The 26,185-nt window shown below is 54.0% G+C and overlaps 8 protein-coding genes and 1 non-coding gene across 9 annotated transcripts; 7 read left to right on the forward strand and 2 right to left on the reverse strand.

Annotated features, from left to right (window-relative positions):
* Positions 1-635: 635 nt before the first annotated feature.
* W97_05821 (D-3-phosphoglycerate dehydrogenase 2) lies at positions 636-2,167 on the forward strand (the record flags this gene model as incomplete). Its single annotated transcript, XM_007783703.1, has 3 exons — positions 636-949; positions 1,005-2,086; positions 2,139-2,167. The coding sequence occupies 3 exons, from the start codon at positions 636-638 to the stop codon at positions 2,165-2,167; spliced, it is 1,425 nt and encodes a 474-aa protein (XP_007781893.1).
* Positions 2,168-2,779: 612 nt separating this feature from the next.
* Positions 2,780-7,681, forward strand: W97_05822 (uncharacterized protein; the record flags this gene model as incomplete). The annotated part of the gene is made up of 4 exons (XM_007783704.1): positions 2,780-2,914; positions 2,973-7,210; positions 7,270-7,484; positions 7,539-7,681. 4 exons carry the CDS (start codon positions 2,780-2,782, stop codon positions 7,679-7,681), a joined length of 4,731 nt encoding a protein of 1,576 aa, XP_007781894.1.
* Positions 7,682-8,429: 748 nt separating this feature from the next.
* Positions 8,430-10,724, forward strand: W97_05823 (uncharacterized protein; the record flags this gene model as incomplete). Its single annotated transcript, XM_007783705.1, has 5 exons — positions 8,430-8,984; positions 9,041-9,508; positions 9,568-9,959; positions 10,018-10,054; positions 10,125-10,724. 5 exons carry the CDS (start codon positions 8,430-8,432, stop codon positions 10,722-10,724), a joined length of 2,052 nt encoding a protein of 683 aa, XP_007781895.1.
* Positions 10,725-11,570: 846 nt separating this feature from the next.
* On the forward strand, positions 11,571-12,138 carry W97_05824 (uncharacterized protein; the record flags this gene model as incomplete). Its single annotated transcript, XM_007783706.1, has 2 exons — positions 11,571-11,750; positions 11,809-12,138. The coding sequence occupies 2 exons, from the start codon at positions 11,571-11,573 to the stop codon at positions 12,136-12,138; spliced, it is 510 nt and encodes a 169-aa protein (XP_007781896.1).
* An 819-nt stretch (positions 12,139-12,957) lies between these two features.
* On the reverse strand, positions 12,958-13,066 carry W97_05825. The gene has a single exon. It is a non-coding gene; the product is annotated as a tRNA-Met (tRNA).
* A 509-nt stretch (positions 13,067-13,575) lies between these two features.
* W97_05826 (uncharacterized protein) lies at positions 13,576-14,566 on the forward strand (the record flags this gene model as incomplete). Its single annotated transcript, XM_007783707.1, has 2 exons — positions 13,576-13,839; positions 13,892-14,566. The coding sequence occupies 2 exons, from the start codon at positions 13,576-13,578 to the stop codon at positions 14,564-14,566; spliced, it is 939 nt and encodes a 312-aa protein (XP_007781897.1).
* A 942-nt stretch (positions 14,567-15,508) lies between these two features.
* Positions 15,509-17,507, forward strand: W97_05827 (ABC transporter ATP-binding protein ARB1; the record flags this gene model as incomplete). Its single annotated transcript, XM_007783708.1, has 3 exons — positions 15,509-16,129; positions 16,180-17,321; positions 17,381-17,507. The coding sequence occupies 3 exons, from the start codon at positions 15,509-15,511 to the stop codon at positions 17,505-17,507; spliced, it is 1,890 nt and encodes a 629-aa protein (XP_007781898.1).
* Positions 17,508-18,472: 965 nt separating this feature from the next.
* W97_05828 (uncharacterized protein) lies at positions 18,473-21,503 on the reverse strand (the record flags this gene model as incomplete). The annotated part of the gene is made up of 3 exons (XM_007783709.1): positions 18,473-19,591; positions 19,643-20,728; positions 20,781-21,503. The coding sequence occupies 3 exons, from the start codon at positions 21,501-21,503 to the stop codon at positions 18,473-18,475; spliced, it is 2,928 nt and encodes a 975-aa protein (XP_007781899.1).
* A 719-nt stretch (positions 21,504-22,222) lies between these two features.
* W97_05829 (uncharacterized protein) lies at positions 22,223-26,088 on the forward strand (the record flags this gene model as incomplete). Its single annotated transcript, XM_007783710.1, has 5 exons — positions 22,223-22,737; positions 22,792-23,439; positions 23,531-24,631; positions 24,791-25,299; positions 25,349-26,088. 5 exons carry the CDS (start codon positions 22,223-22,225, stop codon positions 26,086-26,088), a joined length of 3,513 nt encoding a protein of 1,170 aa, XP_007781900.1.
* Positions 26,089-26,185: the final 97 nt, after the last annotated feature.

The following is a 26,185-nucleotide window of genomic DNA, read 5'->3' on the forward strand; positions in this document are numbered from 1 at the left end:
GTTCATGAGGGTTGGCGCAGGTTGATGCACTGGGGTACCTAATTCCGAGCATCTCGATTTTTATTGGTGCTGGCGGTGTCGTTCCTAGTACTTATGTAGCTATGCAAAAGTCATTCCACCGAAAGGGTCCTATCTGCATCTGACACATCAGCCTCCGGGTTGCAACCGATACGCTGTTACAATCGTGCGGTACCGGTGACAACAACGTTGCATGGGGATAGACCAGCTGATGATTACACCTAATGCTTGACTGCTGATGCACTCTATTTCGAATCGACAGTGTTTTCCTCCTCTAGGAGGTTTCATAAAAGAGACAGAGCGAACACTGGGTACAACAGAATCGGAACAACGTGCCATTTGCAACTTCCGGTTAAATGCGCTACCCGCCTAACTATGAGAACGCCGTAATGATGTGTGACTCCTACAGACTAACATTGGGTGGGTAACTGAGCGTGCTCCGTCTGGGCCGCACTCTCCGAAAACCGACGGAGGTTTTTTTTCGAGCGAATTGCATCATCGCTTGATCCCGCCAAATAGATCTAGGGTTCAGTAGAAAATAGTCAGACCCCTCGGACTTGCGCGGCTCTCCCTTGTTGCACGAAATATAATCATCTACTCATACAAAACATACAGCAATGGGGTCAGAGGCGCGAGACATTGTAGATCCGAAATTGGAGACGATCTCCCGCACGGTTTCCAATAGCTTCACCAAGACGGGCAGCTTCAGCTACTCAATATCCCCCACCTCGACTTTCCACTCTCCGCCATCGAGCGTTGAGGCCTTCAGGCAATCCGCGAAACAACTCAAGCCGTTCGATACCAAAGACATCAAGGTCCTACTACTGGAAAATGTGAATCAGACCGGGAGGGATATACTGAAAGAGCAAGGCTACCAAGTCGAGTTCTACAAGAGCTCGCTGCCGGAAGACGAGCTTATTGAGAAGATACGGTGCGCCTCACTACAAGCACCGACAAGCGCGAATCAAGCTCTGACCGCTTCCTAGTGATGTCCATGTCATCGGTATACGCTCCAAGACAAAGCTCACATCGCGGGTCCTCCGTGAAGCCAAGAACCTGATCGTCATCGGCTGTTTCTGCATTGGCACGAACCAGGTAGACCTTAAATATGCCGCCAGCCAAGGCATCGCGGTGTTCAACTCGCCCTTCAGCAATTCCCGAAGCGTCGCGGAACTCGTAATCGGCGAGATCATTGCGCTCGCGCGGCAGATAGGAGACCGGTCGAACGAGATGCACGCCGGGACATGGAATAAGGTCAGCAGTGGAAGCTGGGAGATAAGAGGCAAGACACTGGGCATTGTCGGCTACGGGCACATTGGGAGCCAGCTCTCGGTGCTGGCGGAGGCGTTCGGCATGTCTGTCATCTACTACGACGTGGTCAACCTCATGGCACTAGGCACCGCGAAGCAAGTAAGCTCGCTTGGAGACCTCCTCAGTGGAGCAGACTTCGTCACGCTGCACGTCCCAGAGTCACCGGAGACGAAGAACATGATCGGCGCGAAGGAGATCGAGCAGATGAAGAACGGCAGCTACCTCATCAACGCCAGCCGCGGAAGCGTGGTCGACATTCCTGCCCTGATCGAGGGCATGAGGTCGCGCAAGATCGCCGGCGCCGCACTGGACGTCTACCCGAACGAGCCAGCGGGCAACGGCGACTACTTCAACAGCTCTCTCAACAGCTGGGGCGACGACCTCCGCAAGCTCAAGAACATCATCCTCACCCCGCACATCGGCGGCAGCACCGAAGAAGCGCAGAGCGCTATCGGCGTCGAGGTCGCGAGCGCCTTGGTGCGATATGTCAACGAGGGCGCCACTCTCGCCTCAGTCAATATGCCGGAAGTCAACCTCCGGTCGCTGACAATGGACGAGCCCAACCATGTGAGGGTTACTTTCATCCACCGAAACGTGCCGGGTGTGCTGCGCAGCGTCAACAAGATCCTTGGCGATCACAACGTCGACAAGCAGATGACGGATAGCAGAGGGGAGGTGGCGTATCTGATGGCTGACATCAGTGATGTGAACCAGAACGAGATCAAGGCTATTTGGGCGGATCTGGAGGGCATTTCTGGTGAGTTATGTTCGAGATTGGGTATATCAGAGCAACTACTGACTCCGAACAGCTTGCATCAGGACGCGGGTGCTGTATTAGAAGGGGGATCATGTGATTTCAACGCAGCCTGCATTCATAGGATTCAACATGGCGTTAGAGGAGAAAAGTCCGTGAGGGCACTCATGAGCGGGGTTAATGGGGATGAGACGCAGTACTGAAACACGCACTAGATAGGACACGCATCGCACAAAAGAAATATCCATGAATCAAATGAAAACTCTGCTATGACAACCGTTGCTGGCGGCGAGGGTTTCGGATTGCTGGGCGTAACGGTGGCCTGCCCGACGCTGCGCGCTGAACGTGCACTGCAGGCGGGACTGCAAGCGTGGTGTTTCGTTTCAGGGGAATCCTTGCGGGGCCGGGCTCACCGCGCGCTGACGCTCAGACCCGCGATCCAAGAAATATGCCCAGCAGAGACCCTGACCACCCTGAGCGCCCTCGACAGCAACCACCGCCTCCCCTCCACCACTCTATCTGGAGCTCTGCCCGATGTCGACCCTCATCACGCTCCCTCTTTCGAGTCTGTCCTTCTAGCGCTGGAGTTGGATCGGGTCTTGTCGATTGACTAAGGGGCGCGGATTCGCCTTGGACACATTCAGTAGCACTTCCGCGTCTTAACCTTACCTACACTCCTTTTAATACTCTTACACCATGGCGCACATGTACGATGTTGGTACTCGGGCGTGGCAGCCAGACGTCGAGGAGGGTTGGATCGCCTCGGAGGTGGAGCAGAAGCTGGTGAACGGGGAGAAGGTCAAGCTGGTTTTTCGGCTGGAGAACGGAGAGGTACTGCTGCTTGCCTTTCTGGAGCGTTGCAGATGGCTAATAAACACGCGAACTCCAGGAGAAGGTTATCGAGACAACGCTGGCGACCCTGCAAGACGACAAAGCCTCGACGCTTCCTCCGCTCATGAACCCCACCGTGCTCGAAGCCAGCGATGACCTTACGAATCTCTCACATCTCAACGAGCCCGCCGTGCTGCAAGCGATCAAGCTGCGGTACTCCCAGAAGGAGATATACACATACAGCGGGATAGTCCTGATAGCAACAAATCCCTTCGCAAGGGTTGACTCGCTCTACGTGCCGGGCATGGTCCAGGTATACGCTGGCAAGCAGAGGTCATCGCAAGCGCCGCATCTGTTCGCCATCGCCGAGGAGGCATTTACGGACATGCTTCGCGACAGCCGGAACCAGACCATCGTAGTCTCTGGCGAGTCCGGAGCAGGCAAGACGGTCAGCGCCAAATATATTATGCGATACTTTGCGACTCGAGAATCGCCCGACCAGCCAAGCAAACGAGCGAAAGGCAGGGGAGACGCCATGAGCGAGACGGAAGAGCAGATCTTGGCAACGAACCCCATTATGGAAGCTTTCGGTAACGCGAAGACAACCCGCAACGACAACTCCTCGCGGTTCGGAAAATACATTGAGATCATGTTTAACAAGAAGACCGACATCATTGGTGCAAAGATACGGACATATCTGCTGGAGCGGTCAAGATTGGTATTCCAGCCGTTAAAGGAGAGAAATTACCATATCTTTTATCAGCTGGTAGCGGGAGCGACGGATGCGGAGCGGGAAGAGTTCAGCCTACTTCCAGCTGATCAGTTCGACTATCTGAATCAGGGCAGTTCACCGGTCATCGATGGCGTAGACGACAAGGCGGAGTTCGACGCTACGAAGAGCTCGCTCACGACGATTGGTGTGAGCCAGGAGAGGCAATATCAGATCTTCCGCGTGTTGGCGGCGCTGCTGCACATTGGTAATATCAAGATCACCGCTTCTCGAACGGAATCATCCTTGTCATCAGAGGAGCCTGCGCTTGTAAAGGCATGCCAGCTGCTGGGGATTAACCCGTCGAACTTCGCCAAATGGACAGTAAAGAAGCAGCTTATCACCCGAGGCGAGAAGATCATGTCGAACCTCACTCAGCAGCAGGCCGTGGTAGTCCGAGACTCAGTAGCCAAGTTCATCTACTCCAGCCTCTTCGACTGGCTGGTAGAGATTATCAACCACGGTCTAGCCACCGAGGAAGTTCTCAGCCATGCGACCTCGTTCATAGGTGTCCTGGATATCTACGGCTTCGAGCACTTTGCGAAGAACTCCTTCGAACAATTCTGCATCAACTACGCGAACGAGAAGCTCCAGCAGGAATTCAACCAGCACGTCTTCAAGCTTGAGCAGGAGGAGTATCTGCGGGAACAGATCGACTGGACCTTCATTGACTTCTCGGATAATCAGCCCTGTATAGACCTGATCGAAGGGAAGCTCGGTATACTGTCTCTGCTTGATGAGGAGTCGCGGCTGCCAATGGGCTCAGACGAGCAGTTCGTAACAAAACTTCACCACAACTTCGCCGCAGACAAGCAAAAGTTCTACAAGAAGCCCAGATTTGGCAAGTCTGCATTCACCGTTTGCCATTACGCCATAGATGTCACCTACGAGTCGGACGGGTTCATCGAGAAGAACAGGGACACTGTACCGGACGAGCACATGGACGTTCTTAGGGCATCCTCAAACAGATTCCTCGGCGAGATTCTAGAATCAGCGGCTGCAATTCGAGAGAAGGAAGCAGCAGCAACGGCCTCAAAATCTGGAGCTCCTGCCAGCCGCAGGGCAGTCGCTGTGAACAGAAAACCTACGCTCGGAGGCATCTTCAAATCCTCGCTGATCGACCTCATGAACACAATCAACTCGACCGATGTGCATTACATCCGCTGTATCAAGCCCAACGAAGGCAAAGAAGCTTGGAAGTTCGAAGGGCCAATGGTACTGAGTCAGCTCCGAGCTTGCGGTGTTCTCGAGACGGTGCGGATCAGTTGCGCGGGTTACCCTACTCGGTGGACCTACGAGGAGTTCGCGATGCGGTATTACATGCTTGTGCCGTCGTTGTCCTGGACGCCGGAGATCAGGCAGATGGCAAATGCAATTCTGAAGAAAGCGCTTGGCCCAGCCAGGAATGATGGGACGGACAAGTACCAACTTGGCCTCACCAAGATCTTCTTCCGGGCGGGCATGCTTGCATTCCTGGAAAATCTGAGGACGTCGCGGCTCAATGATGCTGCGGTCATGATTCAGAAAAACCTACGGTGCAAATACTACCGACGCAAGTATCTGGAGGCGCGCGAATCGATCATTGCCCTGCAGTCTCTTGCAAGAGGATACCTGGCGAGATCTCGCGCGGAAGATGCGCGCCGGGTCAAGGCTGCAACAACCATTGCAAGATTATACCGAGGTCACAGAGAGCGGCAGAAGTACAAGGCCGTCCGCGACAATATCATCCTCTTCCAGTCCACAGCGAAAGGTATCTTGTGCCGGAAACACCTCTTGGATACAAGGCTCGGCAATGCGGCAAGACTTATACAGCGCAACTGGCGGCAAAGAAAAGCCCTCAGAGCGTGGCGGCAATACCGCAACAATGTGGTCATTGTCCAAAACCTGTGGAGAGGCAAGAAGGCTCGACGGTCGTACAAGACCTTGCGGGAGGAGGCTCGCGATCTCAAGCAAATATCGTACAAACTGGAGAACAAGGTTGTGGAGCTCACGCAATCATTTGGTACGATGAAGAACGAGAACAAGGTACTACGTGCGCAGGTGGAGAGCTACGAGAGCCAGGTCAAGTCCTGGAAGAACCGGACCAACGTTCTCGAGACGCGGACGAAGGAGCTACAGGCAGAAGCAAACCAAGCCGGCATCAATGCCGCACGCCTCAGTGCCTTGGAAGAAGACTTCAGCAAGCTTCAGCGCAACTACGACGAAAGCACAGCGAACATGCGACGCCTCCAGGATGAGGAGAAAACGCTACGTGAATCCTTGCGACGAACAGCCGAGGAGCTCGAGCAATCCAAGCGGCGGAGCGTCCACTCTGAAAACGAGAAGATTTCGTTACGGCAACAACTCGCTGATTTGCAGGATCAGTTGGAAATTGCTAAGCGTGCAGGACCGGTGAATGGCGAGATGACAAACGGTGTTTCACACGCGCCGGTGCCTGGTCTGATCAACCTCGTCTCCTCGAAGAAGCCTAAGCGACGAAGTGCTGGCCCCGAACGTATGGATATGAATCGCTTTAGCGACGCGTATAGCCCGAGGCCAGTCTCAATGGCCGTGACTGGGACAAGCGCGCATCGGCAGAACCTCTCCGGCTCGACATTCAGTCCTGGTCTTGACAATGTGGAGCTCGAGCTTGAGAACCTGCTATCTGACGAAGAGAGCCTCAACGACGAAGTCACGATAGGTCTCATCCGAAACCTCAAGATACCCACGCCTGGCTCATCACCGCCTCCAACAGACAAGGAGGTCCTATTCCCTGCCTACCTGATAAATCTGGTCACTTCGGAGATGTGGAACAACGGTTTCGTAAAAGAGTCCGAGCGGTTCCTGGCGAATGTCATGCAGTCTATCCAGCAAGAAGTCATGCAGCACGACGGCGACGAAGCGATCAACCCTGGCGCGTTCTGGCTTTCAAACGTTCATGAGATGCTCTCTTTCGTCTTCCTAGCCGAGGACTGGTACGAGCAGCAGAAGACCGACAATTATGAGTACGACCGCCTGCTGGAAATCGTCAAACATGATCTGGAGAGCCTGGAGTTCAACATCTATCACACCTGGATGAAGGTGCTCAAAAAGAAACTGCAGAAGATGATCGTGCCAGCGATTATCGAATCACAGTCTCTGCCCGGCTTCGTCACGAATGAGAGCAACAGATTCCTTGGGAAGCTGTTGCAGTCGAATAACACTCCGGCTTTCAGCATGGATAACCTGCTCAGCTTGCTTAATAACGTCTACAAAGCAATGAAGACGTACTACCTCGAGGACTCTATTATTACGCAGACGGTTACTGAGCTGCTCCGACTTGTTGGTGTCACGGCTTTCAATGATCTTCTGATGCGGCGGAACTTCCTGTCCTGGAAGCGCGGTCTGCAGATCAACTACAACATCACCAGGATCGAGGAATGGTGCAAGAGCCACGATATGCCAGAAGGGACGCTCCAGCTCGAGCACCTGATGCAAGCCACGAAGCTACTGCAGCTCAAGAAAGCAACGCTGAACGACATCGAGATCATCCAAGATATTTGCTGGATGTAAGTGTCGGCTCCTAGTTCTTTTCTGCAGAGACAAGCTGGCTAACAACGAATCACAGGCTCTCGCCCAACCAGATCCAAAAGCTGCTGAACCAATATCTCGTCGCAGACTACGAGCAGCCTATCAACGGCGAGATCATGAAAGCAGTCGCCTCGCGCGTGACAGAGAAAAGCGACGTGCTCCTCCTAACCGCCGTCGACATGGAAGATAGCGGGCCCTACGAGATCGCCGAGCCGCGCGTCATCACGGCATTGGAGACGTACACGCCTTCTTGTGAGCTTCTTGCCGCCAGTATTTCCACTGAAAACGAAGCTAACAACCTTCTAGGGCTACAAACGCCTCGCCTGAAGCGGCTGGCGGAAATCGTCTCCGCGCAAGCAATAGCGCAGCAGGAAAAACTGGAGTTCGACCATCCGAACGGCAACGGTGAGGTCCGAGGGCTTGCGATTAGAGACGTCGATGGTGTCTAGAGGTGCCACTTACTGTATCCTGTTCTGCGCGCTGCATTGAGCGTGGATTTTGTTCAGGCGAATCTTGGAGCATTTTCGTCGGCTGGCTAGACAAAGTTGGTCGTTTGGCGCGGGATGGGTTGCTTCTATCGGGGCGTTTTGGGCGAGCGGGGTGGGTCGAGCCATGGCATCTTTTGGCGGCGCTGCCTGCTAGTAGCGCTGTTGTATTTGTGGCAGAGTGGGGACAGTGTTGGATGTAGGGTAATGTTTGTCTAGAGAGAGAGCGGGTCGAGGTGCCCGTGAGAAAGACAGGCGGAATCATTCCTGTCAGTTTTCGACGAAGTGCCCCCTTTATTTGCATAGGGGAGAAAACTGGTGCTAGGGCCATTCCTCGTGCATGGGAAGCTTCATCTTGTGAAGTAAACCTGTAGTGATGCAAAACCCACTCATCTCGAGCATATATCGTAGCATCTTCAGGCACTGTCTCAGGTTGTCGATATTCTGGAATAAGCCCTCGTGGTGCGAAACGACGTCGCTTCGGTCAAGCTCACCACGCAAACCAACTTCACACAGTGCTGACATACTGACTATACCATTCACTCACGCGGTCTCTAAAGACTACAGAATCGCAACTGGTCACGCCACGCAAGTTATCTACGTCATCACAGTTATGTCACGCCTTTCCGGGCCGTGATTGCTTAGGAGAAGCTGTAGAGGGTTCCTGCCACCTGCTTCATCGTATTCCATATCGGCTTAGCAACAACCAGCAATGGCACCTTCTTTGGGATGTCCTTTCTGTTCCCACACTGTATCAGAGTCAGAGCTTTATGTCCTGCAACTCCACATCGAGGAGCTGCACACAGAGGACTCTCCTTTCGTGGTTAGAGACAACAGCCCCGTTCCCTCCTCGTCTGCACTGCAACAGCAGGAGTATTCCGGAAACAATGGCAGCAGCGACGACACGTCAAGCCAATATGTCAGCTGCCCAGAAGAGGAGTGCGGCGAGGAAGTACTTCTTGTGGAACTCAACGATCACCTTGACCTGCATCTTGCAGAACGCCTTAATCTTGACGATTATTCCAATCATTCTCAGCCAGACAAGATGCACACTCCAGCTATCACCACTCCTCGTTCATCTTTCCAAGAGCAAAACTTCTCTACAGATATCCACGAATCTCTACGCCATGAGAACAAACGAAAGCGAGCCGACTCTGCTCGCAGCGACAAGACTTCGCTGAGCCGCACCATCCTTAACTTCGCCGGCTTCTCGTCAAAGCAAAAATACACGCCGGACAAGCACCGCAAAGACGTCTTTCGCTTAGGAGTATGTAGCCGTTCTGCCTCCCGCTACATTGTCTATGGCCGTTAACCAGAAAGCAGACCAAGGAGCTCGGGCCGTACGCGTACGAAGACAAGATGCCCAAGTGGCTCTACAACCAGCTCAGAGAAGGCCCCAAAATCACTTTCGAGAACCACATCAGCCGTGATGGCCGTATCATCAAGCAGGAGAAGGTTGAGAACGAAACCCCCGGCCTCGTTCCTGTCCTGGCTCAACTCAGCGAGGCCGACCCTTCTGTCCGCGAAGCTTGGTTCTGTCACCCGGCCGCTGTGCACGTTGGTAGCACCAGAAACGAGGGCGGCTTCTGCGGGTACCGCAACATGCAGATGCTCTTTAGTTACGTCCAAGGGGCCCGCGCTCGGGGCTATCAGTCCTTCCCCGGTAGGACTCCCGGTGTGCTCTGGCTGCAGGATCGCATCGAAGAAGCCTGGGACAAAGGTATTGGTGCGGAAGGGCGGATCCAAACAGGCGGCATCAGGGGGACTAGGAAGTACATTGGTACTCCTGAGGTATCATGATCTCCTATGAGAGCTCTTTGCAACCGTTCTGTTACTGACGAGGAGATCAGGTCCACGCACTCCTCGAAAGTCTCAATATCCAGCACCAAACTAGTGCTTTCTTTGACTCTGCCGACGGGTATCAGGCCCATGAGAAACTCCTGGATTTTGTCGAGGATTACTTCAAGCTGGGCCAAGGCGATGGGCACGACCGTGTTCACAAGACCTCGCTGCCGCCAATCTACCTGCAACAGCCGGGCCACTCCATCACCGTGGTGGGCTTCGAGCACCGGGCGGGTGGGGCTCGCAACCTACTCGTCTTCGACCCAATGTTCAAGCCCTCTAAGGGTATCTGCGAGCTTCTTGACAGAACGAGTATTCGGACATCACGGCCTAAAATTCTTCATGCACACCGTCGAGGCGCGGACAAGCTACAAAAGTTCGACGGCTTTGAGACAGTCACGTTCGTGCTTCCACCGAAAGACTAACAACGTTCATACGCCAGAGCTGACCTTGTACAGGTTGACCGCACCGCCGCCCGTCTTCCCCGCATGGACTGTATGAAAGCAAATCCGCCGCCGCCGACAACCTCGATATCAATATTCGCCTCAACATTGTGATTCCCTAGCTAAACTGGCTCATACAGGTCATTGAGCTTTTCCACGACACTCCGCACGTCTACGTCTTCTACAACTACCTTCGCCAGCGCTTCGAGATGTTCCCCGAGGAAGACTTCAAACCGGAATTCCCCTGGTTTGATTACGGAGCCATGTTTTGCACGGACAGCGCGCGCTTCGCACGTGTCCCGCAGTATGCAGCACCCGTGGTCAAGAGTATCGATGGTGTCCCGGCACTCGTAGGACAGGGCTTCAGGGACTGGCACGCGTGCAATCAGCTGTGCGACAATGGATGTTGGTTCAGGCCGGCTGAGGAGGATAACATCATCGAAAATTTCTGGTGGACCCCTATCGTGCCGCAGCCTTCCATGGTGGTGCCACAACGTCACTATCACTGCGAGCAAGTGTCGGTGCCGTCTTTATGGTCGTCGCCCGAAGCATCCGTGTCTGAGATCTCGGAAGAATACAAGGCTACGGAGCCGTATGAGGGAGTAGCGAAGCTCCGTGCTTACCGGGATCATAAGGCAGTGGAGAGGTGGCGGGATGCCTGCGATTCCCCTCTCGTTCACGAGCTATTGTGCTTTTGCTCACCGGTGGTTGAGATAATTTAGCATGTCTGATGTGGTGGAAGCGGGCGTGGGTTCGACATAGATGCCTTTCATTGCTATCCCAAGCGCTGGTAGCTCTACAGAAGGTTCGATCCGTTCGTACTGTGCAAGACTCTGCTTTTGTGACTCTTCTCAACTCGAAATAACGTGTGATCATGAATTTATGCGCCTCCTGGAGTTTTTGCATTCAGAACGGACTGTAATATAAATTTAATACGCCGACTTGCTCGTAAATTACAGCTGCCGCGATATCAGCCTGAGCGCCGCCTCAACTTATGCAATCGAAGAAAAGCGTCATGCCGCTGAGACGATCGCCTTTACAGTTACGGGGGCAGCTGTACCGACCTCGTAACCGCCTTTTCTCTTCGTCTCCAGCTTTCCAGCGACTCGATCTAGCATACGATCTGCATGAACCTCCTAAAGGAAAAGAGCCAGTCGGAATCAATGCTCCGATAATCTTTGCCCACGGTCTCTTCGGCTCCAAGAAGAATAACAGGAGCATAAGTAAGTAAGGTTCTCGCGCGCGGTACTTCCTTTGTCCTGAAGCAACGCTAACCCAGCGCTCAGAGCTCTTGCGCGCGACCTCAATCGGCCCATATACGCGATCGTGAGCACTTGTACAGCCGGTGCAATTGTAATCGAGACTCAATTGATTCTCTAGGATCTCCGTAACCATGGAGACTCTCCGCACGACCCAAGACACTACTACGATGCGCTCGCCGAAGACGTGGAAGGCTTCATCGACAAGCATGGATTGAAGGAATCCACGCTCATCGGGCACTCAATGTTCGAGCACCGCCCACTATCTCCCAGAGCATCAGCTGACCATCCAGGGGCGCCAAAACAATCATGACCGTAGCCCTCCGCTCTCCGTCAAAAGTCGCCAACATCGTCTCCGTGGATAACGCGCCCGTCGACGCGGCCCTCAAAAGCGACTTCGCCAAATACGTGCAGGGCATGCGAAAGGTCGAGGACGCGAAGGTCAAAAGGCAGAGCGACGCAGATGCCATACTCAAGGACTACGCGGAGGTAACAGGCATTCATCGTTCCTCAATGGAGGCGCAGCTTATCTCACAATCTCCGTCAGGAACTCCCCGTCCGCCAATTCCTCCTCACAAACCTCGTCCGCTCCGAAGACGGCACGCACCAAAAATGGCGCATACCGATCAAGTACCTGGCAGCGGCGTTGGACAACATGGCGGACTTCCCGTTCAAGGATCCGGACGGTGTGCGCTTCAACAAGCCGGCGCTGTTTGTAAGGGGCACGAAGAGTCATTATGTCTCGGATGAGACGCTACCGATTATCGGGAGGTTCTTTCCGCGGTTTGAGCTTGTGGATGTCGAGGCGGGGCATTGGGTCATTTCGGAGAACCCGGAGGCGTTTAGGCAAGGTGGGTTTTATCCGCATGCTTTTTAGATGACGGGATTAGGTTTGCTGACTAGGTTTAGCTGTTATCAATTTTTTGCAGGATAGGGAGTGAATGCAGTTGGATGGACCACTCAGGGGTCGAGATTGCGGGTGTAGGGCCCTATGGAGAGTACCCATATCACCGCCTTTGACGGTCTACGAGTGATCCTGTACACCTGTCGAAACAACGCGCCTCGAGTTTGGGCGAGCGTGCTTAACACGTCAACAGTCGCGAAAGGCTGAGTCGAAGTCGCCAGCCCGTTCTCTGTATATCACCTTCAACAATGAATCGGGCTCTTTGTTTGAAGAGTATACTTCACTGTTGCGTTATGGATAAATGACTCCTATGGAGGTGCGGATAACTAATTTGATCCTAATATATGAAGTGACGGAAACAGGACAAACCGTATCTATCTTTATGTAACGTAGCTCAACGTGTATATCCACCAGCTGAGTGCTGTAGGGTATACCGAATATCAAAGATGGATACCTACTTACCCAAGCTAAGGTAGGCTACCTGAAGCCTGCTCTTGAAGCTTGCCCTCGAAGCCTGCCCGAGGCCTACTCATGAAGCCTGCTTACCTATGAAACCTGACCAGCACCTGCCAGCCAGTACCCACCCAAGAGTGTTTTCAGAAATCTCCCAGGCTTTCCCTGCTGCTCTACGGAGGAGTCTGAAGAGTAGCTCGGTTTAGAGAAGCCCATATCGGTCTCCCAAGGCCCGCAAGGCGAAGCAACGCACGCAATCGACCTCAACACCTCAAAAATTCCCTGGCAATATTCCTCCATTCTGAGGGCAAATAATGGCCGTCAAAAGAGCAAAAGAAATGTCCTCGACGAGATTCGAACTCGTGACCTTCGGATCGCCGTCTGGTTGACCAGACAGTCATATAGCGACATATGAGACCGACGTGATAACCGACTACACCACGAAGACTGGCCGATCTTGGAGATGCGTAAACAGCTGCTAAATTATATAGATAAACGTGTTTCGCACGATGATCTCTCCCTTGCTCAAAGTGTTCGTGCGCCTTCCCGTTCAGCTCTGGCGTTTTTGTCACTTCAACCTGCAGGCTTCAACTACAGCATGTCCCAACTACAGCATGTCCAGCCACGCCCTTCTCCACCAAACTCTGCTTTCCCCAACAACGTACCACCTGCCTTAGGCACTCAATATGATCATACATCCGAATAACCGATGATCTGGGGGTGCTCTCGTCGGCAGGGGTACCTATTACGTACATTTACGTTATGGAAAACCACACCTTCCACGCTCGTGATGTGCCCTTTCCGTTGCAGGTAAGCAGAGTCCCAGATCTCCGTGACGATGAAAGGCTTCGTGCGGGCCGCCGGCTCTTCATCTAGAGAGCCTCAGGGCCGTTACTTGTACTTCTCTGGCGGTCTCCCCTGTTACAGACGAAAGAGGAGCAAGCTTCAACATCCAAAATGGGACTCCCGGCAGCCAAGGACATCAGCTTCGACATCGACAAGTACATCAACCGCTTTGTCCCTCCATCGCAGCTCCACCGCCTTCCCAAGCCAATCTCAAGGTTCCTCGGCTACCGCGAGTCTGCTGTTGGCGATGTCGGCAGTGTGCTCGTATGGTTTTGGGCATTTGTCGGGGCCTTTATCGGCGTAATAGTCGTGGCCCAGGTGTACATGGTTGATGCCATTCAGAAGTACTCCCCCCCGGTACTCTTCGCAAGTTTTGTAGGTACTCTGCAAGAACCCATGGGCTTGGCTTGTGACTGACACGGACCAGGGTGCAACGGCTATCCTCGACTATCAAACGATAAAGTCGCCTCTGGCCCAGCCTCGCAACGCCCTCATCGGCCACGGTCTCTCAGCTGTTGTCGGCGTGGGCATCACAAAGCTTTTCATGCTAAGTGACAACTTTCATGACATCCGATGGCTAGCTGGTGCCCTAGCCTGCGGCCTGTCCTCAAGCATTATGGGAGCCACAAACACAATCCATCCCCCAGGAGGCGCCACTGCTTTGATTGCCGCCATCGACCCTGTCGCCAGTGCCATGGGATGGATGTTTGTGCCCATCGTCCTGCTGGGGGCTGTCCTTATGCTTCTTGTGGCCCTGATTGTCAACAACATTCAACGGCAGTTTCCAATGTTCTGGTGGACGCCGCTGCAGGTTGGCCGGCAGATTGACCATGAAGCCAAGCAATCAGAAGACGTAGAGAAGCAAGCAGAAGATCCGGACGTGCAGAAACTGGAGAGGACGTTCAGCAAAGTTTATGGATTCAACACGGAGCAGTGTGTCATCATCACTGCGGATGATATCCTACTGCCGGAAAATTTCTCGCTGGGCCCAGAAGAGAAGGGAATAGCGCAGATATTCAGGTCTCGCCTTCGCAATCATCTAGTACGTCGAAACCTTGCAGCACCCAGTTTTGATAGCGACTCGACTTGGGGTACCGATTGAGGTTCTCACGCACCCCTTCTGGAACAACCACCTCGGATTCCCATCAGCATGGCCTGGTGCTGAGGGTTGCACTAAACGCGATACATCCGAGTGCATCTAGCCCAGGCGACGGCACGGAACACTGGCATAACGGATCGAACTGTCACGCCTTCAGTTTACCTGAACATCATGGCAAGCACTTACCACCGATTTACGGGTCATCCTAGGGGAAGTCGTGGGGGGGCCACTACGGAGCTATCTTAGGGCTGTTTGGTCTCCGAATAGAGTTTCAAGAAGAGGAAGCAGTGGTCGGGCAAGGAGAGGAATACTAGCCTAGTCCTGGGATGTGCTGAGTCTCACGAAAGCGATCAGGGGGTACTGCAGGCGGAGATGCGGAGTTTGAGGCGCAGGTTCCCAACACGAAGCAGGGTGCCGAGCAGCGGCATATGCAACTGGAGGTATGCCGTGGATGAAGATGCTAGAAACTTCCTGTTACAACGGGCGTTTTGCATAATAGATTATAGACATGTAGCTCTAGGGCTTTGTAGAGATATCCAGAGTAACAAAAGTAGAACTATTTGCCGCGCTGTTACCTGTCGATGCCTCATGAAATTCCAGCATGTGGTTGCGAGTGCTCTTGATTGGATAGCCGTATTCAGGGTGTGCTCGCCACATCGCAACATTCAACATAAGCTTGAAAATATTCGCAGAACTTCTGCGACGCTTCGCTATCCACTCCACTTCTATCTCCTGTTTAGGGTGTATTTCCCCTCGCTTTAAATCGTCTCTCCGCCTGTAGCCGTTTTTACTGCCTGAATACTCAGGTTCTCATCGTTTCTGGCTTTCGGTACCTACCTATCGATAAAAACCGCCGCCCCACCACAACTGCTTGACGTCCTTTGTCCCTCCAAAATTTCTTTCCTGCAAACCGAGTAATCCTACAGCCTTTCGACACCCGACAACATGGTATCCGCATCCAAGGCCGCCCGCCAGGCGAAGCGCGTCGCCGATGGCAAAGAGCCCAAGAAGACGGCTGCCTCCAAAATCTCCTCGAAAGCCGCCTCGCAGTCCGCTTCGAAGTCCGGGTCGAAAGCCTCGTCCGTGAACGGCGACGATACGCCACTGATAGACGTCGAAGACACTGAGGGGATCAGCGAACAAGTCAAAAAGTTGACGCTGCAAGAGGATGAGCATGGTATTTCAGATCGAGTCACGACCGGTGTGCTGGCATCGCTTGAGGCGAGCCGAGACGTCAAGATAGCGTCTGCGTCGCTCGTATTCCATGGCAAAGTCCTGTTCAACGACACCACGATCGAGGTGTCCTACGGCCGCAGATATGGCCTGCTCGGCGAGAACGGCTGCGGAAAGTCCACGCTGCTCAAGGCCATCGACAAGCGCGAGTTCCCTTTCCCCGAACACATCGACATCTACCTCCTAAACGAGGGCGCGCCGCCCAGCGACCTTGGCGCCCTGGAGTGGGTCGTCAAGGAGGCGGAGAACGAAATGGCGCGGATGGAGAAACTCGCCGAGGACATCCTAGAAAGAGACGGGCCAGATAGCCCAGTTTTGGAAGACCTTTACGAGGTTAGTAGCCCGGCACCGCCATGAGAATGTGTCTGCTAACTTCATGCCAGCGCATGGAAACCATGGATCCTTCCACCTTCCACACTCGTGCCTCGCTCATTCTCACTGGTCTCGGCTTCAACAAGAAGACAATCCACAAGAAGACCAAGGATATGTCCGGCGGTTGGAGAATGAGGGTAGCGTTGGCCAAGGCGCTCTTCGTCAAGCCGTCGCTGCTTCTCCTTGACGACCCGACTGCGCATTTGGACCTGGAAGCCTGCGTGTGGTTGGAAGAGTACATGAAGAAATGGGACCGTACCTTAATCTTGGTGTCCCACAGCATGGACTTCCTCAATGGTGTCTGTACAAACATGATCGACATGCGCGAGAAGAAGCTATTGTATTACGGTGGTAACTACGACTCGTACATCAAGACCAGAACCGAACAGGAGGTCAACCAGATGAAGGCATACGAAAAGCAGCAAGACGAAATTAAGCACATCAAGAAGTTCATCGCCTCCGCAGGTACATACGCCAACTTGGTCAGGCAAGCCAAGTCACGCCAGAAGATCCTCGACAAGATGGAGGCCGACGGCTTCATTCAGCCCGTCCACCAAGACCGCGTCTTCACATTCCGCTTCGCCGACGTCGAGAAACTACCGCCACCCGTGCTCTCTTTGGACGACGTCACCTTCTCTTACTCCGGCAAGGAAGCGGACAACCTCTACGAGCACCTCGACTTCGGCGTGGACATGGACTCTCGAACAGCGCTCGTCGGACCCAACGGTGTCGGCAAGTCTACGCTCCTCCGCATCTTCACCGGCAAGCTTTCACCCACCCGTGGCACCGTCTCGCGCCATACTCACTTGAAGCTTGGCATGTACAGCCAGCACTCTGCCGACCAACTCGACCTTACTAAGTCTGCCCTTGACTTTGTGCGGGATAAGTACGCTAGCAAGAGTCAAGATTATCAGTACTGGAGACAGCAGCTCGGTCGCTACGGTCTCAGCGGAGAGTCTCAGACTGCGCTTATGGGTACTTTGTCTGAGGGTCAGAAGAGCAGAATCGTATTCGCGCTGCTTGCCATCGAGAGCCCGAACATGCTTCTACTCGACGAGCCTACTAACGGTCTGGATATCCCTACGATCGATAGTTTGGCGGATGCTATCAACGCTTTCAGCGGTGGCGTCGTCGTTGTGTCTCACGACTTCAGGTAAGCCTTGCGAAGTACCCTGCCTCCTCTCAAGATGCACGTGCTAACACATCTCACAGGTTGCTCGACAAGATTGCCAAGGACATTATGGTGTGCGAGAACAAGACTGTTCGGAGATGGGACGGCTCGATTGGAGAATATAAGAACCATCTGCGGAAGAAGATGGTGTCCACGGGTGCGGTGTAAGGCAGCATTGCCTCCACATATGAGGTACGATTCCGCCATGAGCGACTGCATGTCGACTGCACCATACATGAACACAGTGCGTGGTGATATACACGGGCTGATGTTGCATTCACCGTGGCGATACCCAGCGTCTGACGACTGCATCCGCATCCGGTTCGGGGCATGGAAAATAGAGGCGTTAGGTGGGGCTTTAGGTAGCTGCATGAATAGATTATGATTCAACTATGCCTTGCACACTCTGCGCGTTTTGTTCTTGGGAGCGTTGTGAGACTGATTAGTCGCCCATTCGTATCGACTAATTTACTTACTATAGAGCGTGGCCCACACGTGTTTTAAGGAGCATATGTCAAGCAACTGAGATCCTGTCGCCATGGAAAAACACACTTTGATAATGACCAAGACCATGAAACCTTGGGTTTCTGATAGTGAGACGGTAGCAGCAAGATAGTCTGGTATCAAGTTCACCTGGCGGGCGTGCAGTTGTGGAATGAGTGACGATGGATACATGGGATGGCGTTGCTGTTCTTCTGCGAGGATAGACTATGATTCGTATACGGCTGGCTGCCTAAACCTGCCGCTGTATAGGGAACTGGAGCTTGAGTAGGTAGCGCTTCCATTCATGAGCACCCAGCTCGTGGCGCAAGATTCACGAATAGGAAAATATCATGAATAACGGCGCCTGAACTCATCACTACAAGGTCTATGCAACACTGTGCCAGTAATCCTCTGTTTGACGGGTGCTACATTCGACCATGTCGGCCAAAAGAAATCCTGCTTCTTATGAGGCATGGCATGACAGAAACTCCATAGTCATCACCACCACGTTGATACTTGACACTTGCAGGCACTTGGCAACGAGTGAAGAGGGTTACAGTTGCAGAGGACGCTCCAAACCTGAACTCGATAGATGATCAGATTATTTAGTACAGCTGTATTTAGATGTACAAGGCAACCCTCACGGCTACTTATCTGTCACTCTTCCTTCGCGAGAACAGCCAGCCAAGGTAGTCCTCAACCCCATCCACCTTCTCTCCCGCAGATAACATGTCCTTGCCATTCCCCCCCGCCGCACCCTTGTATTTCTCTGCCACCCCAACCTCAGGTCTGTAAACCACAAGCCCCCTCTCATCATCAAGGGCATCTTGCTCGCTCCTCCACCTCCTCCCCCTGCGACTTAGCTCCCTCAGCTGATCCCTATAAAAGTCCATGCTAGGCTTCCCCTCCGCCTCCTCGCGGATAAACTGCTTCGCGCGGCGCTGCTTGCATGCCTCGTATACGGTCCACGCGCGCGAGGCATCCTCGATCTCGGAGAGAGAATACTCAATGTCCCACTCGTCGGACGCGGTGAGGTCGGACGGCCGCTTCACGTACTCGTTGTTGACTTTGTTGCGCACGGTTAGGGACATGGCGAGCAGGGGCATGAGGTGCGGGTTGAGGTCTTCGCCGGGGGTGGGGATGTAGGGGGGCCAGGGGGTGAAGCCGGTGGTGTCGGGATCGGGTGATGGGTTTGGGGATGAGTCTGAAGAGTCGGCTGGCTTGTTGGGCTCGGCTTCGGCGGGGTTTGAGGCGCTGGTGGCGCTCTCGTCTTCTTGGGGTTCGGTGGTCTCGTCATCTAATAAGTTCGAGTCTTCTGCTTCTTCGTCGGACTCTTCTTCCTCGTGGTCATCATCGTCCTCCTCTTCACCCTCTTCGTCCTCTTCGTCCTCTTCATTCTCCTCATCCTCCTCGTCCTCGTCGTTTTCCTCATCCTCGTCGTCATCATCTTTGCCATCCCTGTCTTCAGCGTCTGCCTCATCGTCATCGGCATCAGCAGCGGTGGTTTTAGGATCTACGCTGGCAGCCGCTCCATCAGCATCCATTTCACTCTCCACCTGAGCTTTGATGTCCTGCCAATCCTTCTTGGACTTCTGGTCGGCAGTAGCTTTGGTGCCACGATCCAAGCCAAGCATTGCACGCTCATACGCTTCGCTCTCAGCCTTATTCGTGTTTTGGATCCTCTGTGCTTCCGCTTCGGTGACCGGCTCTGCGAAGATATACATGAATGGTACAACGGCGTCACGGGTTTCGAAATGGAGGCGGATGGACTGGGGTTGTTAGTACGAATGATGATTTAGCAAAAATGCAATAAAACGTACCGTTTCAGGGAATTTCTCTGTGGCACGGTTGAGCACCTTGTTCAGCAGATCAATACTCAGCATGAACTCCTGATCGCCCAACGCCGTATCCCGCTGTCCATGCAGCGCATCGTCCATTTCCGCCAAGCTAATGTACTGAAAGCCGAAGATGCGCTCGACGTTGTGGTAGGCGACGAAGATGCCGTCCATCCTGCCCATGCGCGCTTGTAGCGAGTACTTCAGCATGGTCGATCTAATCATGTCATAGTACTCGCGCTCGTAAGACTCCCACTTCCCTTGGCTGTGCTTGATCTGGTAGCCGGTATACTGCTGGTACTCGGAGGCGTCCATGCGGATGGAGACCACTGCACGGGTCTTCAGATCGAACATTCCCGTGCCAGGTAGGCGCGGATCATGCGCGTCGAGCTGCGATCGCATCAGGAAGTCGCCGAGGGTAGAGTAGTGGAATGCTTCTGGCTGCTCCCGCTCCTGTTCGGATATCTGATATGAGTTCGTGCGTCGGTAGCGCTCGAACTCCGCTGTCGGCAGTGTTAGGAGTTTCTCCATGGACTTCCCGAGCATGCTTAGGACATTGGCGGTGTCGAACTCCTTGTCTGCGTCAATTGCGTACGTGCCGTTCTTCCATCGCAGGAAGATGGCTGTCGGAGAACGGTTGAGCAGGGTGTACTGTCTGGACTGTTCGGGGAACCGCTTCGAGAGCATGTTTATATTTATCTCGCGCCAATGCGATAGTAAATAGTGGAAGCGTGTCAATACTCCGGTCATGCTGGAAGTTGAGCCGACATATTTCTTGCCCTGCTCCTTGGCTATCTGTGATAGTACTTCATCCTGCGAAGACGTGATATATTCCTTCAATGCGTTAAAATCGAATTCTGCAACTGGCATAATCTTTTCCAAGTACGGATCGAAGTTGTACACTCGAGATCGTGAATCTTGTAGATGGTATACGCCAGGGTTGAACAGCACCCGGGAAAGATCATGTGCAAGACCGGGAACAGGCGGTTGCTCGATGTCCAAGGCGGTAATCTCCAGATCCGCGACGGAGATTCGCTCGACATCTTCGTCGCTCCTCTTTCGGGACGTCTTCTGCTTCTTCATTAGAGGCGTCTTCCTTTCCGTACTTTTAGAATGAACTTACTTTCTTTGCGGATCCCTTCAGGGCATCCTTGAGTGTGCGATGGCCGTCCATTGCGGAGAACTCTTGTCCCACATCACAACTCCGCTTCGCCACTCCCGCTCTTCGTTTTGAGGCGTCCTCCTCGTGCGACTTGGATGCTGCGTTGTTGCTCTCGGATGCTTTTGGTGGCGACTTTAGGAGCTCTCTTATCGTCTCCAGCCGCTCCTTCTCCCACTCGCTGAGATCCGCCTTTGCAGACAGATAACCCTCCATGGCCTTAAGCACAGGGTCGTCTACAGGAGCCACTTCCACTGTCTTGGTCGCCTCGACTTTTCGAACGATTGGTCCCTTCACGACCCTTCGAACGCCCTTCTTGGCTGTCTTCTTCGGCGCACCTGGCTTCTTCTTCTTCTTCTTCGTCACTTCCTTGGATCCTGATCCAGGCTTCTCGGACCCGCCTCCCGCCGCCGTCGTGCTCGGCTGGCCGGACTGTGTTCCATGGCTGCTAGTATTCTGCCCCTTGGTCTTTGATTCTTTCGGCTTTGCCGGCGGAGGGCTAGGTTTGGTGCCATCGCTGACACTTTTTCTCTCATTGCCCTTCGGCGCGGGCGCCTTTGGGGTGGCTTTTGGGGCGGGCTTCTTATTGCGTATTGATCGGGTCTGGTTGTACTGATGGACGCGGCAGGACAGGCAGACGTACGCGTTGGTCGGTCTCGAGACGCGCCCAAGCGTGCGACTAAGCATTGAGCGCCTAGTCAAAGAGTAGAGCGGAGGCTGGCAAGCAGTCAATTGGGTAGGTACCTAGGTAGACAGCAAGGGGCGAGTTGGCCGGCGTGTGCCAGCAACCGGGGGTACAGCTGCTGATAGCTCCAGTCACGTGCCTTGCCCTAAAGAACCAACGGCGTCAGGGCGGCGCAAGTACGGGCAGGCTCCCAGGCTCTCAGGCTCCCAGGCTTCCAGGCACCAAGGCGCCAAGGCAGGACCCGCGGACATCCTGGGAACCACCAACCAGCCCGTGATAGCTTCTGGGCAGGACCCCCCCCCCCGAATTCCCCCCACCACCCCGACTGCTCTTGCTTGCCGTTCTTCTCACCGGGCATGAGCATTGCCGCGCCTTCATCGCGTCTCTCCATTGTTATTATGGACTTCCTGGACGAGGTAGCGACGGCTGATCAACTTTGCGACGCGGCCGTCGAACCTCAACTGCTTGCTTCGCTCTGCCCGGCTTCTTGTCGCTCATTGTCTGCTCCTTTTCTCCTGCTTCAAGACAGCTGTTGCGCGTCGTAGCAACCTCAAGTTTGTCCCTGCTTGCCTTGCGTTGTTGCGGTCGGTACCGCCCCACGTTTATCAGTCTTGCGCCAGCGAACTGACCTGGTACTTTATAGCCCTGCACCGAACCCAGGACCTGACGGCCGCCGGTGCATTATCTCGCGCGCTCCACTGTCGCCATATCTCCCAGCATCATGTCAAGCATCAATAGCGATGGTAAATCTGGCAGCAGAAGACGCAGCCTATTCAACCTCAGCCCGCTCACACCTCTCACCGGCAATGGCAAGGATCCCCCGAAGACACTGAAGAGACGGCGGCAGACAGCATTGTTTGGCACAACAGATTCTAGCGGAGAAAGCGCCGCCCTCGCAGAGCTCGAAGAGTCGCCAATCTCACCCACAACCACAAGACCGCAACTCCCGCGCATAGGGGGCAGCATGGCAAGCAACTCCAAGTTCGGGTCATGGAGATCCAAGTTCTCGTCCGACGAGATATATGAAGAGCCACAGAGCACCGTCTCAAGCAGGCCACCGTCAGTCAACTGGGGCGAATTCGGCGAGGCGGGGTTGCGGTCTCGAAACGTCCTCAAACATGGAGAGGTTCAAACAAGTGGTTCACTGTTCAGGAAAAAGAAAGAATACCTCGTTCTCACCGAGACGCACCTCATCCGCTTTAAGAGCCAGGCCAAAGCTTCCAAAACGTTCACCGTGTAAGCTGCACTCAAGCCTACGATTCGTACAGCCGCATCTGACCATTAACGCAGTATTCTCCCGGTTCCCGGCCGAGCCAGCAACACGCGACACAACACGGCACCTTCAACAGGATCCTCTCATGAGTTCGGCTCAGCTCCTTCGGACAACTCTGGCGACCGAGATGGTAGTACACCCTTGAGGCAGCTAGTGGCAGTGTACAAGGTCGAGGACGGGCGGCCATATTTCGCGGTCGAGATTGCGTACCTAGACGACGAATCGAACCATGCTTCGTCGCTCAATCTCCAACTGGGCGATCCTGACGAAAGGGATGTTTGGCTCGCAGCCATTCGTACCGCCGCCAACAATGTTCGCCTGGTCGATGTCAATCCAATCTCGGAGTACAACAGCACGCTAGCCGCTAGGGTGGTTGACCGTGAGAAGGATTACGTGCCGGAGAACTACATGATCTACAAGGTAATTCAACGGGCCTCTAAACAGCACAATCGCTCGTCCTCCGATGACTTGGCCAAGATAGCATCCTCGGTCTGCTTCCTCGCTATCGGAGTAAACAAGGTGCATCTCATTCCTTTATTCAGATCTGCTAGAACCGGCTCCACCCCGTCACTCGGAACGTACAACATGCAGGCGTCTTACGGTATCATGACGCTCACTGAATTGCGGCTCAGCGATAACGACGATACGTTTGAGTTGACCTTCAGGTAAGTTTAGCTCTGACTCTGAGAGATCCACAAAACCTTGAGGTCAGAACGATCGCTTGGGACTTGCACTGATCTGACTAATCCTCGATAGAATGCCTCGTAAGCCCGCAAAGGTCCTTCATCTGGCATCCCTCGCCAGCAAAGATATCGCTTTGCGGCTACGGCAGATTGACGAGCGTTTACGGCGCGAGTGGGAGTCTCGGCCGTACCACTTTCTCGTTCCAGACGATGTCAAACGGGAGATTCTCCGGAACTCTGACTCACAGCCTATTGATCTCGATTCATTCGACGACTTGCTCTCAGCGTACTGTGTTGCATACGACTGCGATCCGAGGAATATTCGTTACCAGATCGTGCCTGTAGCAGAAGACTCTCCGTGCTTTCAGCTGCAAGGGCCCGTAGACCCTCGTCAGCAGGCATACACAGCCCATGAGTTGCTAGCCATCATGCGAGCTCTCCGATACAACGAGTCTTTTGGTACACTGTCTTTCGCAAATAGCTCGCTGGATGCGCTCAACGGCGTACTTGACCATTTCGGTGCGGAGCACGTTTGCACGAAGACGAAAAGGGGGACGCCCGTCGGTTTCAGCCTCCAAGATCTGTCCGAGTCGTCGTTACTTGTTCAAGAACTACGCGCGCTAGCTTTAGGCAGCAGAAAACTCAGGCGTATGAACTTCACCTCCAGTATCAAGCGAGAACCCCAAGACTATGTGGACGGTGTAAAGACTCAAGACATCGGCTGCGGTATCGCACAGGCCCTCTTTCCGCTTTGCAAGCGGCAGAAAACGAACATTGACTGGATAGTGCTCAACAACATCCAACTCGGAGAGGCGGACCTTGATTATCTTGTCGGAGCGGCGGTCGAAAGATCTTGCCACTTTCGCGCAATAGAGCTGAGCAACTGTGGGCTCAATGACCGAAACCTCTCACTCTTCCTCGACGCTTTGCGCGCCCACGAGGGTACTCTGGAGTGCATTGACGTTTCCAAAAACCCAGCGCGACTGAGCCCGTCGCAGTTTGACTTTCAACTAAGCCATTTTGGGTCTCTGTGCAAGCTGAATCTCTCCAACATCTCTCGTACCTCCGGTCCTGAACCGCTAGTTGCTGCGGAGACACTGCTTAAGTGGAGATTACGGGAGTTTTACCTGAATGGAACCGCGATCAACGAGGGAACTCTCGATGCGATCTGTCGGTAGGTTCCGCTCTTCCTTAACAGCTTTGCCCAATAATAGACCCGATTTGTGCCCTTGCACTACATGAACGCTGCTTTAGTTGTCATCAATCTTCTTGCTTCAATTCTTGGTTTACGCAGATCGCGAGTAAGTCGGAACACCCGCTAATTGATAAACAGATATCTCAGTGACTGCAAGTCTGGTAGCTTGCGCGAACTAGGTCTTCGTCATACATATATCGACGGCGCAGCCATCGCCCGTGTAATGCGCGCGCTCAGACACAAGGACGGCACGCCACGTAACCTCCACCTCGATATCAGCCAAAATCGAATCGAGCAACATCTCGACGCCCTGACTGCTGCTATTGCGGATGATTGTGCACCACAGGCGCTTACGATGCAGACAGTGGAATACGAAGATGAAGCCTGCTTTCGCCAGCTCGTTAAAGCCTTGACTGTTAACACCACCATTTCTTACTTGGACATGTCCAAAGCATCACTCCCATGTGAGCTTACTGATGAGACATCCGCTGCGCTTGAGGAGATGTTCAAGAAGAACAAGACCATAAGAAGACTGGATATCTCAGGAGAGGACTCTAGACTTGAGGAGTCCAAACTTGGTGTGGGAATCAGTCAAGCTTTGCGCGGCCTTGAAGAGAATGAATCCCTTACCACCCTGATCATCCAGCGTAAGACTCTACCCTCTGCATCTAATGTGCGGCGGCTAACCTGCCCCAGACCAAAAGCTGGGCCTACAAGGCGCCAGCGTCCTCGCCGACGTCCTGCGCGCCAACCTCACGCTCCAAGAAGTATACTGCGACTACAACGCAATCCCCCTCTCCGGCTTCACCAACCTCGTCGCCTCCCTCCATCGAAACATCACCCTCCAACACCTCCCCAACATGTCCGAAAGCCGCACCGAAGCGCTCAGAAAGACCGAGCAAGAAGTACGCGCCATGCGAGACGACCGCGTCGGCAGCCCACAGCCCAAATCCGTGCGGACCAAGTTCCTCGGCAAGCATCCCAAAGAGCGACCCTCTTCCCAATTGTCCGACCAAGACATCAACGCAGCGCTGCGCCTCGTAGACGAGAGCTGGGAGCGCCAGACCTACCTCCTAGAACAATACCTCACACGCAACCAGCGCATCGCCAACGGGCTGGACGTGGATGTCGACATCGACCAGGAGGAGTTCGAGAAGCCGCAATCGGACGGGCCGACACGCCTCAGCCAGATCATGGAGCAGGTCAAGCTAGACAGCACGCCGACGGCGGAGAAGGAGCTGAGTTTCACGGAGGAGAGAGGGGGGAGAAGTGGGAGTACGAGCTTGGAGGGCCCGCAAAGGTTGGTCGTGCTGGAGGAGGATAGGAGACCGCCTACTGCGGAACGCAGGCCAGAGACGGCGGAGAAGAGGAGTAGCAGCGCGCAGGCGCTTGCGAGGCAGATGGATCAGATTTTTGGGGGACCGCAGCAGCGATAATGGAGGCGTGGAGATGACGGAGAGAGTGGTGTTTCGCAATGCTGATCCGTGTGTGCAACAGGCTCGACAGTTCTCAGGTTGACAGGCTCGATGGTTT

The sequence above is a fragment of the Coniosporium apollinis genome (genome assembly GCF_000281105.1).
Source record: "Coniosporium apollinis CBS 100218 chromosome Unknown supercont1.28, whole genome shotgun sequence".
NCBI classification, from domain to species: Eukaryota; Fungi; Ascomycota; class Dothideomycetes; genus Coniosporium; species Coniosporium apollinis.